The sequence below is a fragment of the Patiria miniata genome, unplaced genomic scaffold (assembly GCF_015706575.1).
Source record: "Patiria miniata isolate m_02_andy unplaced genomic scaffold, ASM1570657v1 HiC_scaffold_13, whole genome shotgun sequence".
In the NCBI taxonomy this organism is placed as follows: domain Eukaryota; kingdom Metazoa; phylum Echinodermata; class Asteroidea; order Valvatida; family Asterinidae; genus Patiria; species Patiria miniata.
In genome coordinates, this window is record NW_024037051.1 from 8,709,913 (window position 1) to 8,731,837 (window position 21,925).

At 40.3% G+C, this 21,925-nt stretch overlaps 1 protein-coding gene across 1 annotated transcript in view; it reads left to right on the forward strand.

Moving 5' to 3' along the window:
- Positions 1–21,925, forward strand: part of LOC119721557 (titin-like) — a gene marked incomplete at its 3' end in the record, with an annotated part of 46,910 nt that overhangs the window by 19,531 nt on the left and 5,454 nt on the right. Inside the window, exons 30-54 of the mRNA XM_038191638.1 lie at positions 1,059–1,331; positions 1,825–2,085; positions 2,869–3,129; positions 4,094–4,360; positions 4,967–5,236; positions 6,090–6,356; positions 7,147–7,440; positions 8,115–8,417; positions 9,536–9,838; positions 10,490–10,656; positions 11,183–11,318; positions 11,658–11,960; positions 12,669–12,971; positions 13,713–14,015; positions 14,516–14,818; positions 15,082–15,384; positions 16,280–16,582; positions 16,844–17,146; positions 17,454–17,756; positions 18,186–18,488; positions 18,817–19,119; positions 19,438–19,740; positions 20,171–20,473; positions 20,803–21,105; positions 21,424–21,726. Coding sequence (XP_038047566.1) covers positions 1,059–1,331; positions 1,825–2,085; positions 2,869–3,129; positions 4,094–4,360; positions 4,967–5,236; positions 6,090–6,356; positions 7,147–7,440; positions 8,115–8,417; positions 9,536–9,838; positions 10,490–10,656; positions 11,183–11,318; positions 11,658–11,960; positions 12,669–12,971; positions 13,713–14,015; positions 14,516–14,818; positions 15,082–15,384; positions 16,280–16,582; positions 16,844–17,146; positions 17,454–17,756; positions 18,186–18,488; positions 18,817–19,119; positions 19,438–19,740; positions 20,171–20,473; positions 20,803–21,105; positions 21,424–21,726 — 7,044 coding nt within the window. The remainder of the gene's footprint in view (positions 1–1,058; positions 1,332–1,824; positions 2,086–2,868; positions 3,130–4,093; positions 4,361–4,966; positions 5,237–6,089; positions 6,357–7,146; positions 7,441–8,114; positions 8,418–9,535; positions 9,839–10,489; positions 10,657–11,182; positions 11,319–11,657; positions 11,961–12,668; positions 12,972–13,712; positions 14,016–14,515; positions 14,819–15,081; positions 15,385–16,279; positions 16,583–16,843; positions 17,147–17,453; positions 17,757–18,185; positions 18,489–18,816; positions 19,120–19,437; positions 19,741–20,170; positions 20,474–20,802; positions 21,106–21,423; positions 21,727–21,925) is intronic.

Consider the following 21,925-nt stretch of genomic DNA (forward strand, 5'->3'; position numbering starts at 1 on the left):
CACCCAGCAGGTGACAATTTAAAGCACCAAATTGCACCCAGTTGTACCTAGTTGTACCCAATTGTACCCGGCACTAATTGAGGTAAGTGTGAGTTTAGCATGCAAGTTCTGGGCATGGAACCCACTTCCACCCAGCAGCAACCCACCTCCACCCAGCTGATACAACAGTTTGGTATTAAGAAGTACCCAGCTCAACCCAACACCACACACATTTTATCAATACCAACCACCCATTGGCAACCTACAGAAGAGTTTGAATTTGTGGAGATGCTGGAACCGTATGTGACCGTGGCGCCCAACGAAACGGCCGAGCTCATGTGCACTGTCTCAAGTGAAAGAGCCAAAGTCAAGTGGTTCTGCGGAGATGAAGAAATCGAGATTGATGACGACAAATACAAAGTCGTACAAGCCCATAGAAGGCATTCCTTGTTAATCACTGATGTGACAACAGAAGATGCTGGACCCTACATGTGTGCAGTTGGAGAGAAAACCACTTCAACGATTCTCAGAGTAACTGAAGGTATACATGAGGTGGCTCCCTGTCCCAATAAAAATTGAGTAACTACATTTATTCTCTGGTACATTCTCTCACAATGTGCCAATCATTTAGCAAATCGTTCATGCCATAAAATGTAGCTAACCTTCTTAGGGTACGGGGAAAATAAACATAAAAAGCTGGTCAACTATGAATCTTTGTAAGGTTCCTTGTAAAATCTGTGAATAAAATATTTCATTTTGAAATAAACCACAAGGTGACATAGCAGAGCTGGACATGTTTGGTACTTTATTGTGGAGGTTCGGGGTTCAAATCCTATTTAAGTTCATTTTCTCTGCCCAACCAAAACGAAATCAAAGTTTATAAATAGCATTTGAGTCTTGCTGAGCAGTGTGAGTAGATACGTAAGAATTTGTTCCCTTGAAAACTTTAAAGATTCTGTATCTTCCTGTGTTTGAATGACACTATTTACTTGCACAAGTGCAGTTCTTCAAAAATGGGTTTACATTTTTTAAATAAACATCCAATTTTAACTTTGATTTTATATTGTCTTATTCTTTAGAATTGCCCAAGATCCTTAAGGATCTCCAGAGTCAGAGAGGCGATGAGTCTGAAGACGTTGAATTCACCTGTGAGCTGACCGATGACCTCCCGGAGGACCTTGAGGTCACCTGGTTCAAGGCAGGCACTGAGATTGAGCCTAGTGAAAAGTATGAAGTCAAGAAGGACAACAGGAGATTGTCGCTGGTCGTTCATGACTTGAAGAAGGAAGACCAGGCAGCCTACACGGTGATGATTGGAGAAAGACGATCTTCAGCAACACTTCAAGTCAAAGGTATCAATTCTTCCTTTTACAGATTAAGCAGATAGATTTTCGAGATGTCTATAATTGTGATTTGCTGTAATACTAAGAGGTAACTGGGTTCCGATTTCCATTGAGGGGGCTACTTAGGGGGATTTATTTTCTGGAGGGTGTTCTCAGTGGGCTTCTACAATATAAAAAGCTCATCTTTGCCTTTGATCAAATTCTGATTGGGGGAAAGGGGGCACAGGCATCATGCCTGTCGAAGATGGATATGCTCCCTATAACACCCCTCCCGCTTAAGTTACACCACTGGTGATGCTTGTACATGTGTAATACCCTAAGGAATTTGCTTTGCACTAAAATTCACATGCCTTAGTTCTTTCAATTCGTATCATATAGTTCCAAGCAAACATGATAAGTAATATGTCCTCATCTTAAATTTACTATAATTTTGTCTTCAGTCTTCTTGGGTAATATGATGTGAAATGCTGCATGTCAATTCATAATCATCTTTATTTTCCAGGTTTCACCGTCACTCCACTGCATGACACAAAAGCGACCGAATTTGACCAAACCGCCACGTTTGACTGCACAGTCTCCAGTGAGAAGGCTGTAGTGACGTGGCTCAAGGACGGCGAGAGGATCGAAGCCGGTCCTAAATATGAGATAAAAGAGGACGGCAAGAAACGAGTGCTCGTCGTTCATGATATCTCACCAGAAGACAAAGGGAACTTCAGCTGTGTCGTTGGCGACGCTGAGTCCATGGCCACACTGGATGTTGAAGGTTTGTTGACTCGATATTTCTTTATAAACTTTACGCCCTTTAAAAAAAAATCTGTATGAGAAAACCTGTCTCTGTTACATGAGGGTTTGTTTCCTTTTTTTAACCAATCATAAGTGGAATTGACTAGCTTAAATTTTAATCAATATTTGGTAAAACATTAATATTATCTGGTTGGGGATTTGTGCCTACAGCCTCTTCCAATGCTGTAATGTGCTATGGTATTGAAGAGGTTACAGGTTCAAAACCCACTGCAGTCAATTACTTTGTGCAATATTATACCATTTTTGGGATACTAAATCATCAAGTATTGTTTTCAGGATCTGGTTAAGAAATTATGTCCCTCTTTCATGTCTGTGAAGGTATTTATGACAGTCTTTCTCTCAATGGGGCCAGCAAAACAGACCCTTTATTTCCATTTGCAAGCACCTCTCGCCTCTTTCTATAGTTGCAAAGGGAGGAGGGAGTAGTCATAAACAACACGCAGGTTGGAAGAAGCAGAATGCAAAGCTTTACGAATACATTTTCAGAAACCTGCCCATGTTGCATGTCTTTTTATGATCATTTGCTGGTGTTTTTCAATCTACTTTGATAAATCAAATCATTATTCACTATCAAAATACTAAATAAGATACCTGACAGTGGACCCTGCTTCATGTATAGCAATTAATCCAAACCCTAGTAAGTGGCTGCCATCTTAGCTGGTGCATGTTCTCGTGCCATGACAACACCTTGAATCATTTCTTCCTAACCTTAAAATTGTATTCTTTTTGTATTGTCACGCAGCCACCAAGATTACCAAACCACTGAAAGAAACCGAGACCCCGGAAAAGGAGACGGTCACCATCACCTGTGAGATATCACATGAGAAAGGTGTCGTCAAGTGGCTTAAAGATGGTAAAGAGCTCCCAGACAGTCCACGGTTTAAGCCCAAGGCTGAGGGTAAGATTCGATCCCTGGTGATCGAGGACGTTCAGCGGGATGATGAGGGAGATTACACGTGTGTCGTTGGTGACGACAAGACTACGGCTGGACTCTTTGTCGAGCGTAAGTTGAGATACACAGCATTACCATATTTTTTTTATAACCAGAGTACGATTATTCAAGATTTAAGTTCAATCATGCATTTGATTTATAATCCCGGGCCTAAAATCATGGAACTTCTAAGCATAAGAAACATTTTGTGTGGGAAAACAGTTACCTTGTGAAATGTCTCCCTGTGTAAAGTAGAAGTTTGTTATAACAAACACAAGGGGCCCCCAAAGATCGGTTGGAACAGCCAAGGGTGGATCCAGAACCAAATTTTCGGGGGGCCAAGAGGGCTGATTTTTTTTTTTTTATTTTTTTTTAAAGAGGAAGGAAATTAAATATATAGTATCGTGCGCTTTTTCCACATAGTAATATTAAAACTAAAAGCAAGAGTAGCTGATGGCTTGCAGGGGCCATATGCAATGCTTTCATTTATTTCCTGAAAATTTAAGACAAAAAGGTGTGTTCACTCCTCTGATTAATAAAACCCCATTGTTTTGGACGGGGAGGGGGGGGGGGGCCATGGCCCCCACCCTGGATCTGCAAATGGGTACAGCAGTCCTTTGGTGTAGTTATTTGGCTCCCTGTGCTCATTATAAATGTACATAAAATTGGGATGCAAAGGTGATTTTCATTGTAGCCAAATGTTCAGTATAGCGGTGTTCTTTATAGCATCATTCTACTCCGTATGATTGTGACTCCTTTTTTTTCTAGCTCATATATCTTTGACCACCAATTTCCTCAGCGTAGAAGCTCCATGAAATTGGATTCAATTTTAGTTAGAGGCACTGATAGTCATGCACATTGCTTTGAAATGTTTGATGTTCCTTTGTTTATATAAAATGAATTGGATGAAAATTTGCGATGGGTTGGTTTCAACCATTCAATTTTTAGGTATCTGAGACTCTAACCAATGTAATGTACCCTGACTGAATTACATTATGCTCCTTAACAACGAGATTTTTGTCCTTTATCCTAACAGCACCACCAGTTGAGTTCCTGACCGAATTAACACCGATCACAGTCACAGAGAGGCAGACGGCCGAGTTCATCTGTGAAGTCTCAGACGAGAAAGCCGAGGTGACCTGGCTGAGAGATGGCAAGCCCATTGAGCCGAGCGACAAGTATCTCATCGTCAAACGGGGACGAGAACGTCGCCTCTCTGTCACAAACACCGAGTTTCCTGATGAATCTGATTATACTTGCGTCATTGGGGATCGAAAGACTTCAGCTGAGCTCTTGGTTGATGGTGAGTAGCATACAGATTGTTTCATCTCAGTTTGCAGAACCATCTAATGAAATGAGTGGAGAAAAGGCAAGCAAAATGAGAAGTGTTAATATTTATAAAAAATTTAAAAAGCTTATAAAGCACTTAAACGTGTTTCAAACAGATAAGACAAGTTGTTAATACTGCACTGGAAGTTTTCTGAATGATTTTTCACATTGTGTCAGAAGAGAAAAGAAAAGGCAAGCAAAACAAAGAATATTTATTTTGAGAACGCTTATAAAAATAAAGCTGAATTACAGCAAAATTTGACAATTTGAAATATTTCTCAATATTTTTTCACACACTGTGTCAGAACATTGTATAAAAACAGCATAAACAGTTGAAAAAAATGATTGAGTAACAAACAATGAAACAGTTATTTCCATTTCTTTATTTTGCCTAAAAGGGTCTTGAAGTTTAACTGGTGTGCATTTCATTTTCATAAAGATTCTAGCTGACAATAAATAAAAAAGGGTTCGGGAAAATTTTTCTTAAATTTAATTCTTGAATTAAATCAAATCTTTCCATTTCCAATCATTATAATTGAAATCTTTCCATTTAATCCTATCTCTTAATTTAATCTTTTAGAAGCCGAACCGGAAATCACCGTCTCCATGCAAGACGTCAAGGTGTCCGAGGATCAAGAAGCAACCTTTGTCTGCGAGCTCGACAAGGATACCTCTGATGTCGTCTGGCTCAAGAACGGCAAGAAGATTGAGGAGGATGATACCAAGTTTGAAGTCCAGCGCAAGGGCCGCCGACACTCGCTGATTGTCAAAGACATTGGTTTGGAGGACGCTGCCAACTACACATGTAAGGTTGGCAGGAAGGAGAGTTCAGCATCGCTTATTGTGGAAGGTATGAGTCAGAACTGTTGTTGAGTCCATCGTGTGTCAGCAACCGATTTCACGAAACTTTACGCAATTGCTTAAGTGCTTTTGCACCGTGATTTATTGCATAAGCAACATTTCACACTGCGCATTTCAGTTGTGACAATTTCATGAAAGTTTCATAGCGCGTAAGTCCGCAATTTGCGCAGATTATTATGGTGTAACTTGTGCAATCATTTAGTTTGCGTAAGTTGTGACGTAGCTATTGAAAATGACCTATTTTACCAACAAACTGTGATCGTTGTGGAGTCTTTTATTGCACAACTTATCAAGTTTTGTGTTTGAAGTAAATGAATTACTATTTTACTTGACAGAGTTTTTAGAGTTGCCACACAAGTCCGAAAAGTCGGATGAAAGTATTTTCAAAATGGCGGGCGGAGGTGATTCAACGAAATTTTCATAAACGACCAAAATCATACACAAACAGCCGTCGTAAATGCTGTTATTATCCTCATGAAAGATGTTAAGATTATTTAAAACATTGCGCAGCTATGAACAGTTTACAAGTCACAAGAAATGGGGGCTAAATGATGAGAGAGGAATACACTTGTCAATTGCTTCTTTTTTTATTTGAGACTGGATGACTTATGATTGAATACTAATGGACCTCTGTGGACTTGACTGAATGTTTGCTATTAGTTGCTTGATCTCAACGTCACCCATCCATCGGAAACTGAAAGTTGTAATGACGCTGTGCCCGAGTGACACATTATAAGAATTGCATGGAAAGAATGCATTTTCTTGCAAATCTTAAGGTGTTTCACAGGGCCATAAAATGTAGTGGAATCCCACTGACAAATTCTCCTCCATGTTCCCTACAGAGAAACCCATAGAGTTCACTGAGCCCCTCCAAGCCCTCCAAGCAAGCCCCGGTGACACTTCCACCTTTGAGTGCACGCTCAACAAAGACAACGTCGACGTGGTCTGGATGAGAAACGGCAAGGAGATCAAACCGACCGATCACTTTGTGATCAAGAAGGACGGGAAACATCATCAGCTGACGGTCAAAGGTGTTCAGTTTGATGACGACGCCGAATACACTGTGAAGGTCAAGGATGTGGAGTCCAAATCATCCCTGGTTGTACAAGGTAGGAACAAACTTTGCTTGCTGGTTCCCATAGGGCCAGCCTATAACTCTCTTCCTACCTGACTCAGTGACTGACTAACTGACTGACTCAGCCTCGACACCATGAGCTGCATGCACGTTCGTTCATCAACTGCCGGCCATGTAGAATACATAAACAATGCTGATTGACTATTTAGAGTGTCACTCACTCACTTACTCTACCGCATATACATCTGGGGTCCGTCGCGCTGATCTCCTGTGTCCGCGGTTTGTAGCCTGGTTCCAGAGCCTGTCAACCTTGCTGGGCGGTCCCAGTTGCTCGACCCAAAGTGTCCTTAGAGTGTACTGCACGCATATTTCGAAGACTGCACACCCTATATGCGCTTGCGTTATCTCCTGCGTGTCACATCACATGTGACCATTTTTTTTTTCAAGAATGTACTATGCTTGTACGATGTGGATTCTGGAAGCCTTGTTTTTTGCCCCCCAAAAAACCTGTATCTTGTGTTGTAGAGGGATGGCAGAGGTACATACATTTATTAAATGACTTAAAATAAATGAATTCCGACTTACTGATTGTCAAGCTAACCAAAGGTTATGTCTAAAGCCTTTTGAGCTCCTGGTTGAGGAGACATAGTTTACAATTTTAAATCCTTTCAATTTTTACAAGACATGGATTTCTGACCCTTCTTTCTTGACCCTTCGCAGTCCTCTGCCTTTGCATGATCCTTAAGACAGAGTGACAGACATGTGCAGTGAAGTTATGATTTCTCATTTTCATTTGGATTTCTTGTCTGCTGTTTCATCAACAGCTGCACCAAAGATAGAAATCGACACCGACAAACTGAACATCACCGTCAAAGCTGGCACTAAGATCGTTGTAGAAGCCACTGTGATTGGCTCACCTGTACCTACCACAACCTGGTCCAAAGATGAAATTGAACTTCATCCAGACAAGCGTATCACCATGACAACAGAGAACACTGTGAGGGCAAAGGTCAAACTGACCATTGACAAATCAGAGAGGACGGATCTGGGAGAGTATACAATCACTGCAGCCAATGATCTTGGCTCGGATACAGTTACTGTCAAAGTCATAGTCCTTGGTAAGTATCAGGAGAAGTTCTTGGGGTTTCAGGTGATTTTGCCTCCCCCCCCCCCTCCCCTACAAAATTCATGCTTTTTTAGCCCCTGTGATATTCTATCTTTTTTTAAAGGAATGACATTCTCAACAATTTGTAAAAACCTCAGCACAGTGATCCCCAAATTTGACTAGGTTTTGAACAAACAAAAAAATCAAAATAAATCAAGTTCACCAATTTTCCCTTCAAAATTCTAGCTAAAGAAACTATCCATTCACAGAAGGTCGATATACGAAATAGCCATACAAACATTTTGTTGCTGTCACCTCATATAAAATTTTTATTGACATATTTCAGGAAAGTGATTAAAATTGTAAAAAAGAATTAAACATCTCTGAACATCAAGTTTGCAAAGGTTGATTTACCCAAATGTTAGCCAAGAAACAAATAGGTGTTCTCAGTAGGTGAATATATGAAAGTGGAGTACGAAACTTTTGTTTCTGTCATCTCTTAAAAAATTAGATAAATTTTTGTCTGGAAATATTGAGCTTTTTAGTTTCCATTACGGTAATATTAAATATTGATAATTCTTTTCAAAGATTTGACTTGAAAAGGCAACATTCCTTGAGCCTCCAAATACTTCTTCACTTTCACCTCACAAGAAATAACTACATGTATTATTCCATCCTTTCCGACAGACAAACCTCAACCTCCCAATAACCTCCGAATCACCAGCATCACTCCTGTGACTATCTCACTCATCTGGGAGCCCCCTGAAGATGACGGAGGCAGCCCAATCACAGAATACATCATCGAGAAGAGAGACATGAAACGGGCGACATGGTCCAAAGCGGGAACCACAACCTCCACAGAGCTAGAATTTACAGTTAGTAAGCTCTTGGAAGGCAATGAGTACCTGTTCCGTGTCAGCGCTGTGAACAAACACGGGCAGAGCGAACCAAGGTTGCTTGGATCGCCCGTTGTTGCCAAGCATCAATTTGGTAAGATTCAGAAGACTTCCATGATCCACTTGCCATTTTTCTACGCCTTTTTTATGTTCCACATTCAGTTTTCTTGGGTTTTTCAAAGACGTGCTACAGTGGCGGATACATCATTTACGGAAGGGGGGGGGGTGTGCACCTAAAATGGAGGCGAATCCCAAACATACAAGCGGGGCATATATTTGCTCATGTGGGTGAAAATTTCTGTCTTTGAAGTGATACAATAACCAGTTGACAGCAGAAGAAACAGGGAATAAAGACAAGATGTACCTCCTAAAAAACAACTTTGGGAAAATGGAGGGGGGCGCCCCCTTCTGGATCCGTTACTGTGCTATATTTTGTCACCACTTCAAACTCTCAAGTTGAATTCATACTCAGTGCCGTCTTTGTATGCTAGACCAGGTCAAGTGGTTTTTGTTTTCATTTTCATCTTTGGCATACCATTTTCTGACTCATACCAACCTCTCAATAATTTCGTTACTTCTTACACTTATTCTTTTACCATTAATCATCATTCATTCTACATTTTCAGAACTCATTTCTTTCTGACAAATTCAGAACCTATGTGTATACTATTTATGTTTCATGCAATCTTTCTGCCTTTGTCATTGAACATGACTCATGTATGAGAGCAAGTTTGCACAATAACCATTGGCTAAATATAATGAGACTAGCTTGACCCAAACCATGTCAAGTTCATTGCATGTAGACTGTTGAAATTTTCAGAACCAGCCTCAATAGCATTTTTTATTGGTGGTTTACTATAGCTACGTATATTGTTAAGTAAAGTATTGCTCTTAAAAAGAGTGAAACTTCCACCCTCTTAAAGAGCCATATGGTGGACAAGTCTTTTCAATTTGCTCTTCACTCTTTTAAATTTAGCGAGTATAAATTCCTCATTGATATTTTTACCACAATCATTTCAACAAAAGAGAGTTTTTACTACAGTGCAAGACAAGAATCAACCAATGCTTAAAGCCAGTGATTGTTGCTCAAATTTGCTCTTAGATGCATCACATCAATCAATTTCTCTTTCTCAATCATTACCATCATCATCCATTTCTTCTTTCATATCATTACCTGTCCACCTGCCACCCACCTCCATCCCATCATAACAGACGTCCCACACCCGCCATCTAAGCCACAAATCTCAGACATCGACTCGAGCAAAATGACAGTCACCTGGTCTCCTCCTGAATTCAATGGAGGCAGTGAGATCACCGGTTACGTTCTCGAGAGACAAGAGGTCGGCCGCGACCGCTGGGTCAAAGTTAACAAGGTCGCACTGACTGACACGACCTTCACCTGTACTGATTTGATTGAAGGGAAGGAGTATATATTCCGAGTTGTGGCCGAGAATAAAGCTGGTTTGAGTAAACCAAGCGAGCCGTCAGACACTCACATGGCTAAACCACCCTATGGTGAGATAATTTATAGAACTGTTTGCACTTCTACATCACAAGCTCAAATCCCTCTTCTCTACTCACAAGTGGTTTGTTACTAAAGACAGTATTGTACCTAAAGAGATCCATTTTAGAGAGAAAAATCAGCTAAATGAACAAAACTATTTCTTCTTTGTTGAGTCAAGTGACCTATATTTGCTCTCTAAAGCTCTTTGATAATTTCTAATAATGTGTTTTGATTCAATGAATACAATGGTAATAATGCAAAATTGGGTGAGTATAAGGGCTCAGTCCAAACAAAACTAGATCTCGTGTTCCAAACGGACAAAATAAAACTGTTAATTTTGTGAAAATAATGAAAGTCATTTATTTCATTTCATTTCACCAAATTCGGTTTCAGCTCTGTGCCGTTTGCATGCACTTTCCACGATTTCGTTTTGGTAGCATTTCAAATCAAGTTGAAAACAAATTTAATGTCCTTTTTTTTTGGGGGGGGGGACCAAATTGACCCAACTTGAAATGTGTTCAACTTTTCAAATTTGCATCACAAAATCTCCCTGTTGCATCACAAAATTGCATTCAAATTCACTTGAACCAGCCTTAAAGAGAGTCATACACTTTTCACGGTATTGCCCGTTCATGTTTTTTTTTTTTTTGCATGTGTCTTAGATGTCCCGGGGGCGCCCAGCAAACCGAAACCAGAGAACATTGACGCTACTACCATCTCCATCACATGGAACCCGCCTGAATCTGATGGTGGCTCCCCTGTGACTGGATACATCATTGAAAGATGTGATGTCAGCCGTGGTCGCTGGGTGAGAGCCAATCGGGAGAAAGTAAGTCAAATATGGAAATGGATGGTAGATTTTGCCTTTGCTTTTACTCACGAGTAGTAAGCTTTCAAATGAGTTAAGATGGTGTTCAATTTTCCATTACATACTTTTACGAAGGATAATAGAGATTTAATGTATATGCCTATAGTTATACCCATTAGCACTTGTATTACATTGTATTACAGTGTATTTACTCCTTATTGAATCCATAAAACTATTGAGTGCTGGGATGGTTTGAGGCGGTACAAGGACTAATGGAATATAAAATTATACATTTTCTGTGAAATTAAGGGGACGTTTTGTTTGATTGGTGATTTCTGAAGAACATTGAAACTGCCCCCGAGGTTGAGGAGTACCACTTTTTTCACCTTTATTCTGTGCATTTTTGGTCATCATATTCATGTGTTCTATGCTGTGAAATATTCTTAATGAACAAAGATTGTAATCATCAAATTTTACTGTCATGCAAATATGACAAACTGTCATTTAGATCATCTATTAACTCAGCTTTCCATTGTCTTATTTACAGGTGACAGAACTCACATTCAAAGTCACAGATCTGGTGGAGGGCAACAAGTATCAATTCCGAGTTTCTGCAGAGAATCTAGCAGGTGTCAGCAAACCAAGCGAACCCTCTGATACCATTGTGGCTAAACTGCCTTACGGTAAGAATTCTTATTACTCTCATTTCAAATTCTTTTGGCTCTTTCTCTCACTTTAGTAAACTAGTCACCTCTATGGCTGAAAGGTATTGTCATCCCTCGCCTTAGAGTGATGACTGGCCAGTGTATTGAAAATAGGCTCCTAAGATGCCAACACAGCATTGGAATTAATCTTGGGAATCTCTCATTTTGTTCTGGTAAAGTCATGAAGAAAATCATGGAATTTCCATTTTAAGATTTCTGTGGGAACCCAGGTACTTGTATTCAAGAGGTTGCAGGTTCAAATCTCACATAAGTCAATTTTCTTGCCCTATCAATAATTACTTTCCTTGTTGTTTTTAGACGTCCCTGGAGCTCCAGAGAGACCAACTGTCAGTGACATTGACAGCACTCAGATGACAGTCACCTGGTCACCGCCATCGGTTGACGGTGGTAGCCCCGTCACAGGTTACATCTTGGAACGCAAGGAGAAGACCTCATCAAGGTGGACCAAGGTGACAAAGGAACCTGTCACAGAGACAACGTTGACAGTCAAAGATCTGATTGAAGGCAAGGAGTATGAGTTCCGTGTAGCTGCCATCAACAAGGCTGGAACAGGACCATTCAGTGAGCCATCAGAACCAAGAATCACGAAACCACCATATGGTAAGCTGATTTTCTAAGATGTCTCAAGTTACAAAATTGTAAAGGGTTAATGGGGCTGTCAATTTCGATCCTAGACAAAAGTATTCCTTAAAGAAATAATCTGCAAGGATCCAAGCATCAGTTTCTTACTTGTCAATTTCTATTTATCCCTACTTCGTAAACTTTCTTAAACTGTTAATGATTTCATCATCTCTTCTTGGAGTCAGCCCGTGCAACAACTTGAGACTTCTCCCAGCTTCATGCCCATCCCCAGAAAAAGGAACTATATTTGGTGTTAGAATTTAAATCTGTCTTCTTAATTCACAATGCAGTGGAATTTTGGTAAACTATTGAGGAAACAACCATTGTAATTAAAACTGGGGAAGAAGAATTGCATTATACCAGTGACCGTGTCCCAACTTACAAACAAGTTGGATGTGGTTTCTTTGTGCAAGCATCCCCTCAATTGCTACAAAGAAAGTGTAAAGCAAGACTCTTGGATCTATTTCTGTTGTATGCTGTACATAAATATGAGTTGAGTTTGTGCACATCAGAGTAAAGTATTGCATGTACTCCACGCCATATGCACACGAACCATGACACATACACACTGACCCACACACCCAGTCATCACAAGTCCATAGTGAACAATTATATTGTATGTTATTGGACACATTGGATATATCATGTTAATATTTTTGCGGATGTAATGTACTCCTTGATTTGCAGATGTTCCAGGTGCACCAGAGCAACCTACCGTCAGTGACATCGACAGCAATCAAATGACTGTCACATGGGAAACGCCCTCTAGTGATGGTGGAAGTCCAATCACCGGCTACATCCTGGAACGCAAGGAGAAAACGTCCACCAGATGGACACGGGTTACCAAGGAGACCATCACCGAGACAACGCTGACCGTCAAAGATCTGAACGAGGGCAAGGAGTACGAGTTCCATGTGGCTGCCGTCAATAAGGCCGGGACAGGACCATTCAGTAAACCATCAGACCTGCAAAAGGCAAAAGCACCTTACGGTAAGGAGGGTCTCTTCGATTTATGTACATCTTAAATTCCTGATCATTCATTGTCTATTTTTACAGAGAGTGGCAATGCAGTCAAACATTGAACACTTTCAAACCGTCAAATAAATATTTGTCCAAAAAATTATATGCTCAGTCATTTTTGTTCCATAATAGATTCTAAGTTAGTGAACAAATTAACTCTTTGCATGTGGGTTATTCTATAAATTTGGGTCCACTTTTTGTTGCTGTCCATGTCATATCTGGTATAAATGAGTTTAAAATTCTGGATGCACTCCTTAATGTAGTCACCCTCCAAGAGTGATGATAAATAGCAAACTAAGAACCCAACAAATAAAAATAAAAAGTCATTCCTAATGATACTTAAATGGCTTATTACAAAGTTCTGAAGAGAAAGGGACAGAACAAATGTCACACTTTAAAAATTCACTTTATTTTTTAGTATGTCTACAGCGTTACGAATGCATAAAAACACCTTTAAAAAATTAACACAGGAAGCAGTGGCGTAATTAGGGTTCTGAAGGGGGCACCTGGGGGTGCAGAAATTGTTTAAGGGGGCCACCTCAAGGCAAGTGATATATAATTGTGTTCAATTCAAGATTTTAAATGGTGGGGGAGGGGGTGAACAGACATCTGCTGGGGTGGGTATGTACGTAGTTACACCACTGACAGGAAGATATCATAGTAAGGGGAAGTCTTCAACAAAATTTAATTCTTTCAACATTCGTCTCTCAGATGTGCCAGGCCCTCCGGACATACCCACTGTCTCCGACATCGACAGCACAAAGATGACCGTCACATGGACAGTGCCCTCTACAGACGGTGGTAGTCCAGTCACCGGCTACATACCGGAACGCAAGGACAAGACGTCCACGCGATGGATGAGAGTCACGAAGGAACCGATCACGGAGACAACATTGATTGTCAAGGATCTGATTGAAGGCAAGGAGTATGAGTTCCATGTGGCTGCTGTCAACAAGGCTGGAACTGGGCCATTCAGTGAGCCGTCTCAACCACAGAAAGCCAAACCGCCATACGGTACTTGTTATCCTTATTTTCTTATCAGTAAGGTTGGGTAAAAATTATAATTTCTGTCAATAAAGAAGTGAATAAACTTCCACTCGTAAACAGCTACATGGGTTCAGATCTTAAAGGAGTTCTCCATTCAACTACACCTATTTTTGCCGTAAAGAATTTACCTAGTTCGTATACATAATTATCTTCTGAGATGTTCTGAAAACTTCCATGAAAGTGCTTGAAAATTCTGAGCATCAGAATGGGCTATTTAGTTTTTAATTTGAAAAATTTGTACATTTTGCTATAACAAATGTTGCAGTCAGCCAACAGACTACTTGAACGTAATGTATAGACTAAAAAAAAGTTTCTCATTGGTAGTTGAAATGGGAAAGTTTCTTTTAAATACACTTATATAGATTTTAGACAGCCAATTTAACCTTGGCCTGGTAAAGAAAGTAGGTAACTTCATGGTGACTGACAACTATTCAAAATGTTTTTTTACTATCATTCTTCAAAACCAGATGTTCCTGGAGCACCTGAGAAGCCAGAAGTGACAGCTGTCGACAGAACACAGATCACCATCTCCTGGTCAACTCCAGAATCTGACGGTGGTAGTCCAATCACTGGCTACATCATTGAGAAGAAAGATACCTCGTCAACAAGATGGACAAAAGCTCACAGAGACTCAGTCACTGAGACAACACTGACAGTCAAAGATCTGATTGAAGGCAAGGAGTATGAGTTCCGTGTAGCTGCTGTCAACAAGGCTGGAACAGGACCATTCAGTGCTCCATCAGAACCGAGAATCACAAAACCACCATATGGTAAGCTGATTTTCTAAGATATCTCAAGTTACAAAATTGTAAAGGGTTAATGAGCCTGTCAATTTCGATCCTAGAAAAAAATATTCCTTAAAGAAAGAATTTGCAAGGATCCAAGCGTCAGTTTCTTACTTGTCAATTTCTATATTTAAGGTCAATCCAGTTAGTAAGATATTTACAGTTCTTTTTACTTTTCAGCTTTGCTATTTTTCTAAGAACACCTCTCAAGACTTTTTGTGAATGTATGTGTCAAACTCTTTCAACAGATGTTCCTGGTGCACCTGAGAAGCCAGAAGTGACAGCTGTCGACAGAACACAGATCACCATCTCCTGGTCACCTCCAGAATCTGACGGTGGTAGTCCAATCACTGGCTACATCATTGAGAAGAAAGACACCTCCTCAACAAGATGGACAAAAGCTCACAGAGACTCAGTCACCGAGACAACACTGACAGTCAAAGATCTGATTGAGGGCAAGGAGTATGAGTTCCGTGTAGCTGCTGTCAACAAGGCTGGAACAGGACCATTCAGTGCTCCGTCAGAACCAAGAATCACAAAACCACCATATGGTAAGCTTTATCTCCTATATATCTTGAGTTACAATATTGAACATTATTATTATTTATATCAGGCTTCCAAGTAGTAAAAATTAATCAGTGTATTACATAGCCCTGATGGCTATGAAACATCCCTTTGGGTGTTTCATAGATATCCATGCATTTCATGGTATTGATGTGCATTTTGCTGGTTCCCGCTCAAGCAACAGCGTAGAAACTCACAGTTGTTAATCAGTCAACAGAGCGTAGTGTGCGGTAGGGTCGCACATACGCGGGGTACGTACGCACTGTTTGTCAACAACAAAAATGGCAGCTTCGAGCGGCGCAAGATTTGCTTCAGTAAGCAAAGAAATATACGATAAAATCTACGAAATCAAGATGCTGAAAATACCTTGAAAGCAACCAAGAAGACAGTAAATATTCTGATCGAAAAGAATTTACTGATGGAATTTGAGACACTGGATAAGCTTACGCTAGTGGGGTATTTTTTCGCTGTTCTAAGTTGACATTAATGTGGAAGGGAGGAAAGCAGATTGCAATTATTACAAGACAGTGTCGTAGATTTTTTTTTTTTTGATCAAGTCAGCCTGATATAAATAATAATTATAGTATTGGATGACTTTTTCGGGGATACAAGAATATTTTGCACTCTTTATAACAATTTTGCAGTCGTCTTTGACTCATGCAAAATTGTTATAGCTTGTTCAATGTATTTTGTATCCCCCTCAAAGCCATGAAATGTTATATAAATGTGAGCAATGCCATTTTTATTAATTCCAGTTGAATCTTCCTTTTAGAAAGATCATGCTAGCTTTATTTTTCATATCTAAAGTTACTTTGCTCACCTTTTAGAATGACTCTTAGGACTTTTGTATGAATTTATTTGTTGATCAAATGCTTTAAACAGATGTTCCTGGTGCACCCGAGAAGCCTGAAGTGACAGCTGTCGACAGAACACAGATCACCATCTCCTGGTCACCTCCAGAATCTGACGGTGGTAGTCCAATCACTGGCTACATCATTGAGAAGAAGGACACCTCCTCAACAAGATGGACAAAAGCTCACAGAGACTCAGTCACAGAGACAACACTGACAGTCAAAGATCTGATTGAAGGCAAGGAGTATGAGTTCCATGTAGCTGCTGTCAACAAGGCTGGAACAGGACCATTCAGTGCTCCATCAGAACCGAGAATCACGAAACCACCATATGGTAAGCTGATTTTATCAGATATCTTAAGTTACAAAATTGTAAAAGTTAATTGGTTTGTCAGTTTAGATCGTAGTGGGATATTCCTTTAAGAAAGATTCTGCCTGGATCCAAACGTCAGGTATTTTTAATTTTCTAAAGTTCAGGTCAATCCAGTCAGTAAGCAATTTGCAATAGTTCTTGGTTATTTGTCAGATCTGAATATTCTTTAAAGAAAACCTGTTGAGACTGTTTATGAATCTCTATGTCAATATCTTCCAACAGATGTTCCTGGTGTACCCGAGAAGCCTGAAGTAACAGCTGTCGACAGAACACAGATCACCATCTCCTGGTCACCTCCAGAATCTGACGGTGGTAGTCCAATCACTGGCTACATCATTGAGAAAAAAGACACCTCCTCAACAAGATGGACAAAAGCTCACAGAGACTCGGTCACCGAGACAACATTGACAGTCAAAGATCTGATTGAAGGCAAGGAGTATGAGTTCCGTGTAGCTGCTGTCAACAAGGCTGGAACAGGACCATTCAGTGCTCCATCGGAACCAAGAGTCACAAAACCACCATATGGTAAGTTTGTTGTCTTAACATTTTGATTTTTAGTTTGCAAGAAATTTCTTTCCTGACCCCCATATTGACTTTGTTATCTGATGAACCTGTTTATTCCATTAACTTGCTCAACATTTGTTAGGTACGTCAGGTGAAGTGGCTGTCTTTAAAAGAGAAATTGTGTAAAAAAAACTGCTGGTTCTTCTTGGAAACATTTCTTTTTGGGTGTTTGGCAAATCATAATTTGAATCCTTAAACTTTTCCAAAGTTGTACTCTCCAACATGGAAAGTCTTTAATGACATTTATACACCTAACTTTATTCAACAGATGTACCTGGAGCTCCTGAGAAGCCTGAAGTGACAGCTGTCGACAGAACACAGATCACTATCTCCTGGTCACCTCCAGAATCCGACGGTGGTAGTCCAGTCACTGGCTACATCATTGAGAAGAAAGACACCTCATCAACAAGATGGACAAAAGCTCACAGAGACTCAGTCTCAGAGACAACACTGACAGTCAAAGATCTGATTGAAGGCAAGGAGTATGAGTTCCATGTAGCTGCTGTCAACAAGGCTGGAACAGGACCATTCAGTGCTCCATCAGAACCAAGAATCACAAAACCACCATATGGTAAGCTTGATGTCAATGGATGTTGTTTTTTATTTTCTTCAAATCTCGTTCTTGAACAAGAGTCTTCAGTTCGGCATCTCATAAATCTGTTAATACAAACAACTTTGGCAAAGTCTTTCAGATACATCAAATGATGTGGCTGTCTCTCAAAGAAAAATGGTTCTTAGTAGTACCAGAGTGTTGGCCAAGAGTTAACACCTTTCGTTTTTCTCAGAGCCGTTTCTATTTTGGAGTTATTATCAAGAGTGACTTCATCTTAATGTTTCTAAGAACTGGAGGTGTAGGCACAAGTGAACGCCTGTGGTTCTTCAAAGAACTATTTCTCTTTTCGGAAAGTCATTTCATATGATGTATCTTCAAAATTTGCCAAAATTCATTCTGTAATATGCAGTTCTGTTATTGTATTATATAATTATCATCTTTCACCAGATGTTCCTGGAACACCTGAGAAGCCTGAAGTGACAGCTGTCGACAGAACACAGATCACCATCTCCTGGTCACCTCCAGAATCTGACGGTGGTAGTCCAATCACTGGCTACATCATTGAGAAGAAGGACACCTCCTCAACAAGATGGACAAAAGCTCACAGAGACTCAGTCACCGAGACAACACTGACAGTCAAAGATCTGATTGAAGGCAAGGAGTACGCATTCCATGTAGCTGCTGTCAACAAAGCTGGAACAGGACCATTCAGTGCTCCATCGGAACCAAGAATTACAAAACCACCTTATGGTGAGTTTATCGCGTAAATTTGTAAAGTTTTGAGTTTCCTGAATTTTCTACATTGAATGCTCCAGAGTCTTGACTTTGTCATTTTTTAAACCCGTTCATGCAATTTTTTTCGGAAGTGTCATGTCTCTCTGAAGTTTCAATTGAAGAGGCTGTCTGTACAGAAGAATTGGTTTTGTTTTAAAAAGAACCAGAAGTCAAACAGAGAGTTAACACCTGGCATTCTAAGAACCACTTTTGTGTAAGGGAGTGTCACTTCACATTACCTATTCTCAAACTTTTGTCCACAATGATTTGCTTCTGATTGTATTGGTATGCTTTCTTTTGACAGATGTTCCTGGAGCACCTGAAAAGCCTGAAGAAACGGCAGTCGACAGAACACAGATCTCCATCTCCTGGTCACCTCCAGAATCTGACGGTGGTAATCCAGTCACTGGCTACATTATCGAGAAGAAAGAGACCTCCTCAACAAGATGGACAAAAGCTCACAGAGACTCAGTCACAGAGACAACACTGACGGTCAAGGATCTGATTGAAGGCAATGAGTATGAGTTCCGTGTAGCTGCTGTCAACAAGGCTGGGACAGGACCATTCAGTGCTCCATCAGAACCAAGAATCACAAAACCACCATATGGTGAGCTTGTTGAATGAATTTGTTAAGTTGAATTTACCTAAATTATCTACCTTTAATCCCCCATGGTGTTGACTTTGTTGTCTTATAAGCCCATTAATACAATCAAATTTGGCAATGTCATGTTCTCTGACATTTTACATGAAGTGGCTCTGTCTGAAGGAGAAATGGTTCTGAGAAGAACCAGAAGTGATACATGGAATTAACAACTAGTTCTTCTAAGAACCCCTTCTCTTTTAGAGAGTGGCACCTCACATGACTTGTTCTCAAACATTTCTGCACCATACATTGTCTCTAATTGCATATAATTGTGTGCAACAGATGTTCCTGGAGCACCTGAGAAGCCTGAAGTGACAGCTGTCGACAGAACACAGATCACCATCTCCTGGTCACCTCCAGAATCTGACGGTGGTAGTCCAATCACTGGCTACATCATTGAGAAGAAAGACACTTCCTCAACAAGATGGACAAAAGGTCATAGAGACTCAGTCTCAGAGACAACACTGACAGTCAAAGATCTGATTGAAGGCAAGGAGTATGAGTTCCGTGTAGCTGCTGTCAACAAGGCTGGAACAGGACCATTCAGTGCTCCATCAGAACCAAAAATCACAAAACCACCATATGGTAGGCTTGATGTCAATGGATGTTGTTGTTTATTTTCTTTAAATCTCTTTCTTGAACAAGAGTCTTCAATTCAGCATCGCATAAATCTGTGAATACTAACAACTTGGACAAAGTCTTTCAGATACATCAAATGATGTGGCTATCTCTCAAAGAAAAATGGTTCTTAGTAGTACCAGAGTGTTGGCCAAGAGTTAACACCTCTGGTTTTTCTCAGAACCATTTCTATTTTGGAGTTATTATTTAGAGTGACGTCATCTTAATGTTTCTAAGAACTGGAGTTGTAGGCACAAGTGAACACCTGTGGTTCTTCACAGAACTATTTCTCTTTTCGGTTAGTCACTTCATATGATGTATCTTCAAAGTTTGCCAAAATTCATTCTGTTTTAATGCAGTTCTCTTATTATATTATATAATTATCATCTTTCCCCAGATGTTCCTGGTGCACCTGAGAAGCCAGAAGTGACAGCTGTCGACAGAACACAGATCACCATCTCCTGGTCACCTCCAGAATCTGACGGTGGTAGTCCAATCACTGGCTACATCATTGAGAAGAAGGACACCTCCTCAACAAGATGGACAAAAGCTCACAGAGACTCAGTCACCGAGACAACACTGACAGTCAAAGATCTGATTGAAGGCAAGGAGTACGCATTCCATGTAGCTGCTGTCAACAAAGCTGGAACAGGACCATTCAGTGCTCCATCGGAACCAAGAATTACAAAACCACCTTATGGTGAGTTTGTCTCGTAAATTTGTAAAGTTTTGAGTTTCCTGAATTTTCTACATTGAATGCTCCCGAGTCTTGACTTTGTCATTTTTTAAACCCGTTCATGCAATTTTTTTCGGAAGTGTCATGTCTCTCTGAAGTTTCAATTGAAGAGGCTGTCTGTACAGAAGAATTGGTTTTGTTTTAAAAAGAACCAGAAGCCAAACAGAGAGTTAACACCTGGCTCTTCTAAGAACCACCTTCGTCTAAGGGAGTGTCACTTCACATTACCTATTCTCAAACTTTTGTCCACAATGATTTGCTTCTGATTGTATTGGTATGCTTTCTTTCGACAGATGTTCCTGGAGCACCTGAAAAGCCTGAAGTGACGGCAGTCGACAGAACACAGATCTCAATCTCCTGGTCACCTCCAGAATCTGACGGTGGTAATCCAGTCACTGGCTACATTATCGAGAAGAAAGAGACCTCCTCAACAAGATGGACAAAAGCTCACAGAGACTCAGTCACAGAGACAACACTGACGGTCAAGGATCTGATTGAAGGCAATGAGTATGAGTTCCGTGTAGCTGCTGTCAACAAGGCTGGAACAGGACCATTCAGTGCTCCATCAGAACCAAGAATCACAAAACCACCATATGGTGAGCTTGTTGAATGAATTTGTTAAGTTGAATTTACCTAAATTATCTACCTTTAATCCCCCATGGTGTTGACTTTGTTGTCTTATAAGCCCATTAATACAATCAAATTTGGCAATGTCATGTTCTCTGACATTTTACATGAAGTGGCTCTGTCTGAAGGAGAAATGGTTCTGAGAAGAACCAGAAGAGATACATGGGATTAACAACTAGTTCTTCTAAGAAACCCTTCTCTTTTAGAGAGTGGCACCTCACATGACTTGTTCTCAAACATTTCTGCACCATACATTGTCTCTAATTGCATATAATTGTGTGCAACAGATGTTCCTGGAGCACCTGAGAAGCCTGAAGTGACAGCTGTCGACAGAACACAGATCACCATCTCCTGGTCACCTCCAGAATCTGACGGTGGTAGTCCAATCACTGGCTACATCATTGAGAAGAAAGACACCTCCTCAACAAGATGGACAAAAGGTCATAGAGACTCAGTCTCAAAGACAACACTGACAGTCAAAGATCTGATTGAAGGCAAGGAGTATGAGTTCCATGTAGCTGCTGTCAACAAGGCTGGAACAGGACCATTCAGTGCTCCATCAGAACCAAGAATCACAAAACCACCATATGGTAGGCTTGATGTCAATGGATGTTGTTGTTTATTTTCTTCAAATCTCTTTCTTGAACAAGAGTCTTCAATTCAGCATCGCATAATTCTTTGAATACAAACAACTTGGGCAAAGTCTTTCAGATACATCAAATGATGTGGCTGTCTCTCAAAGAAAAATGGTTCTGAGTAGTACCAGAGTGTTGGCCAAGAGTTAACACC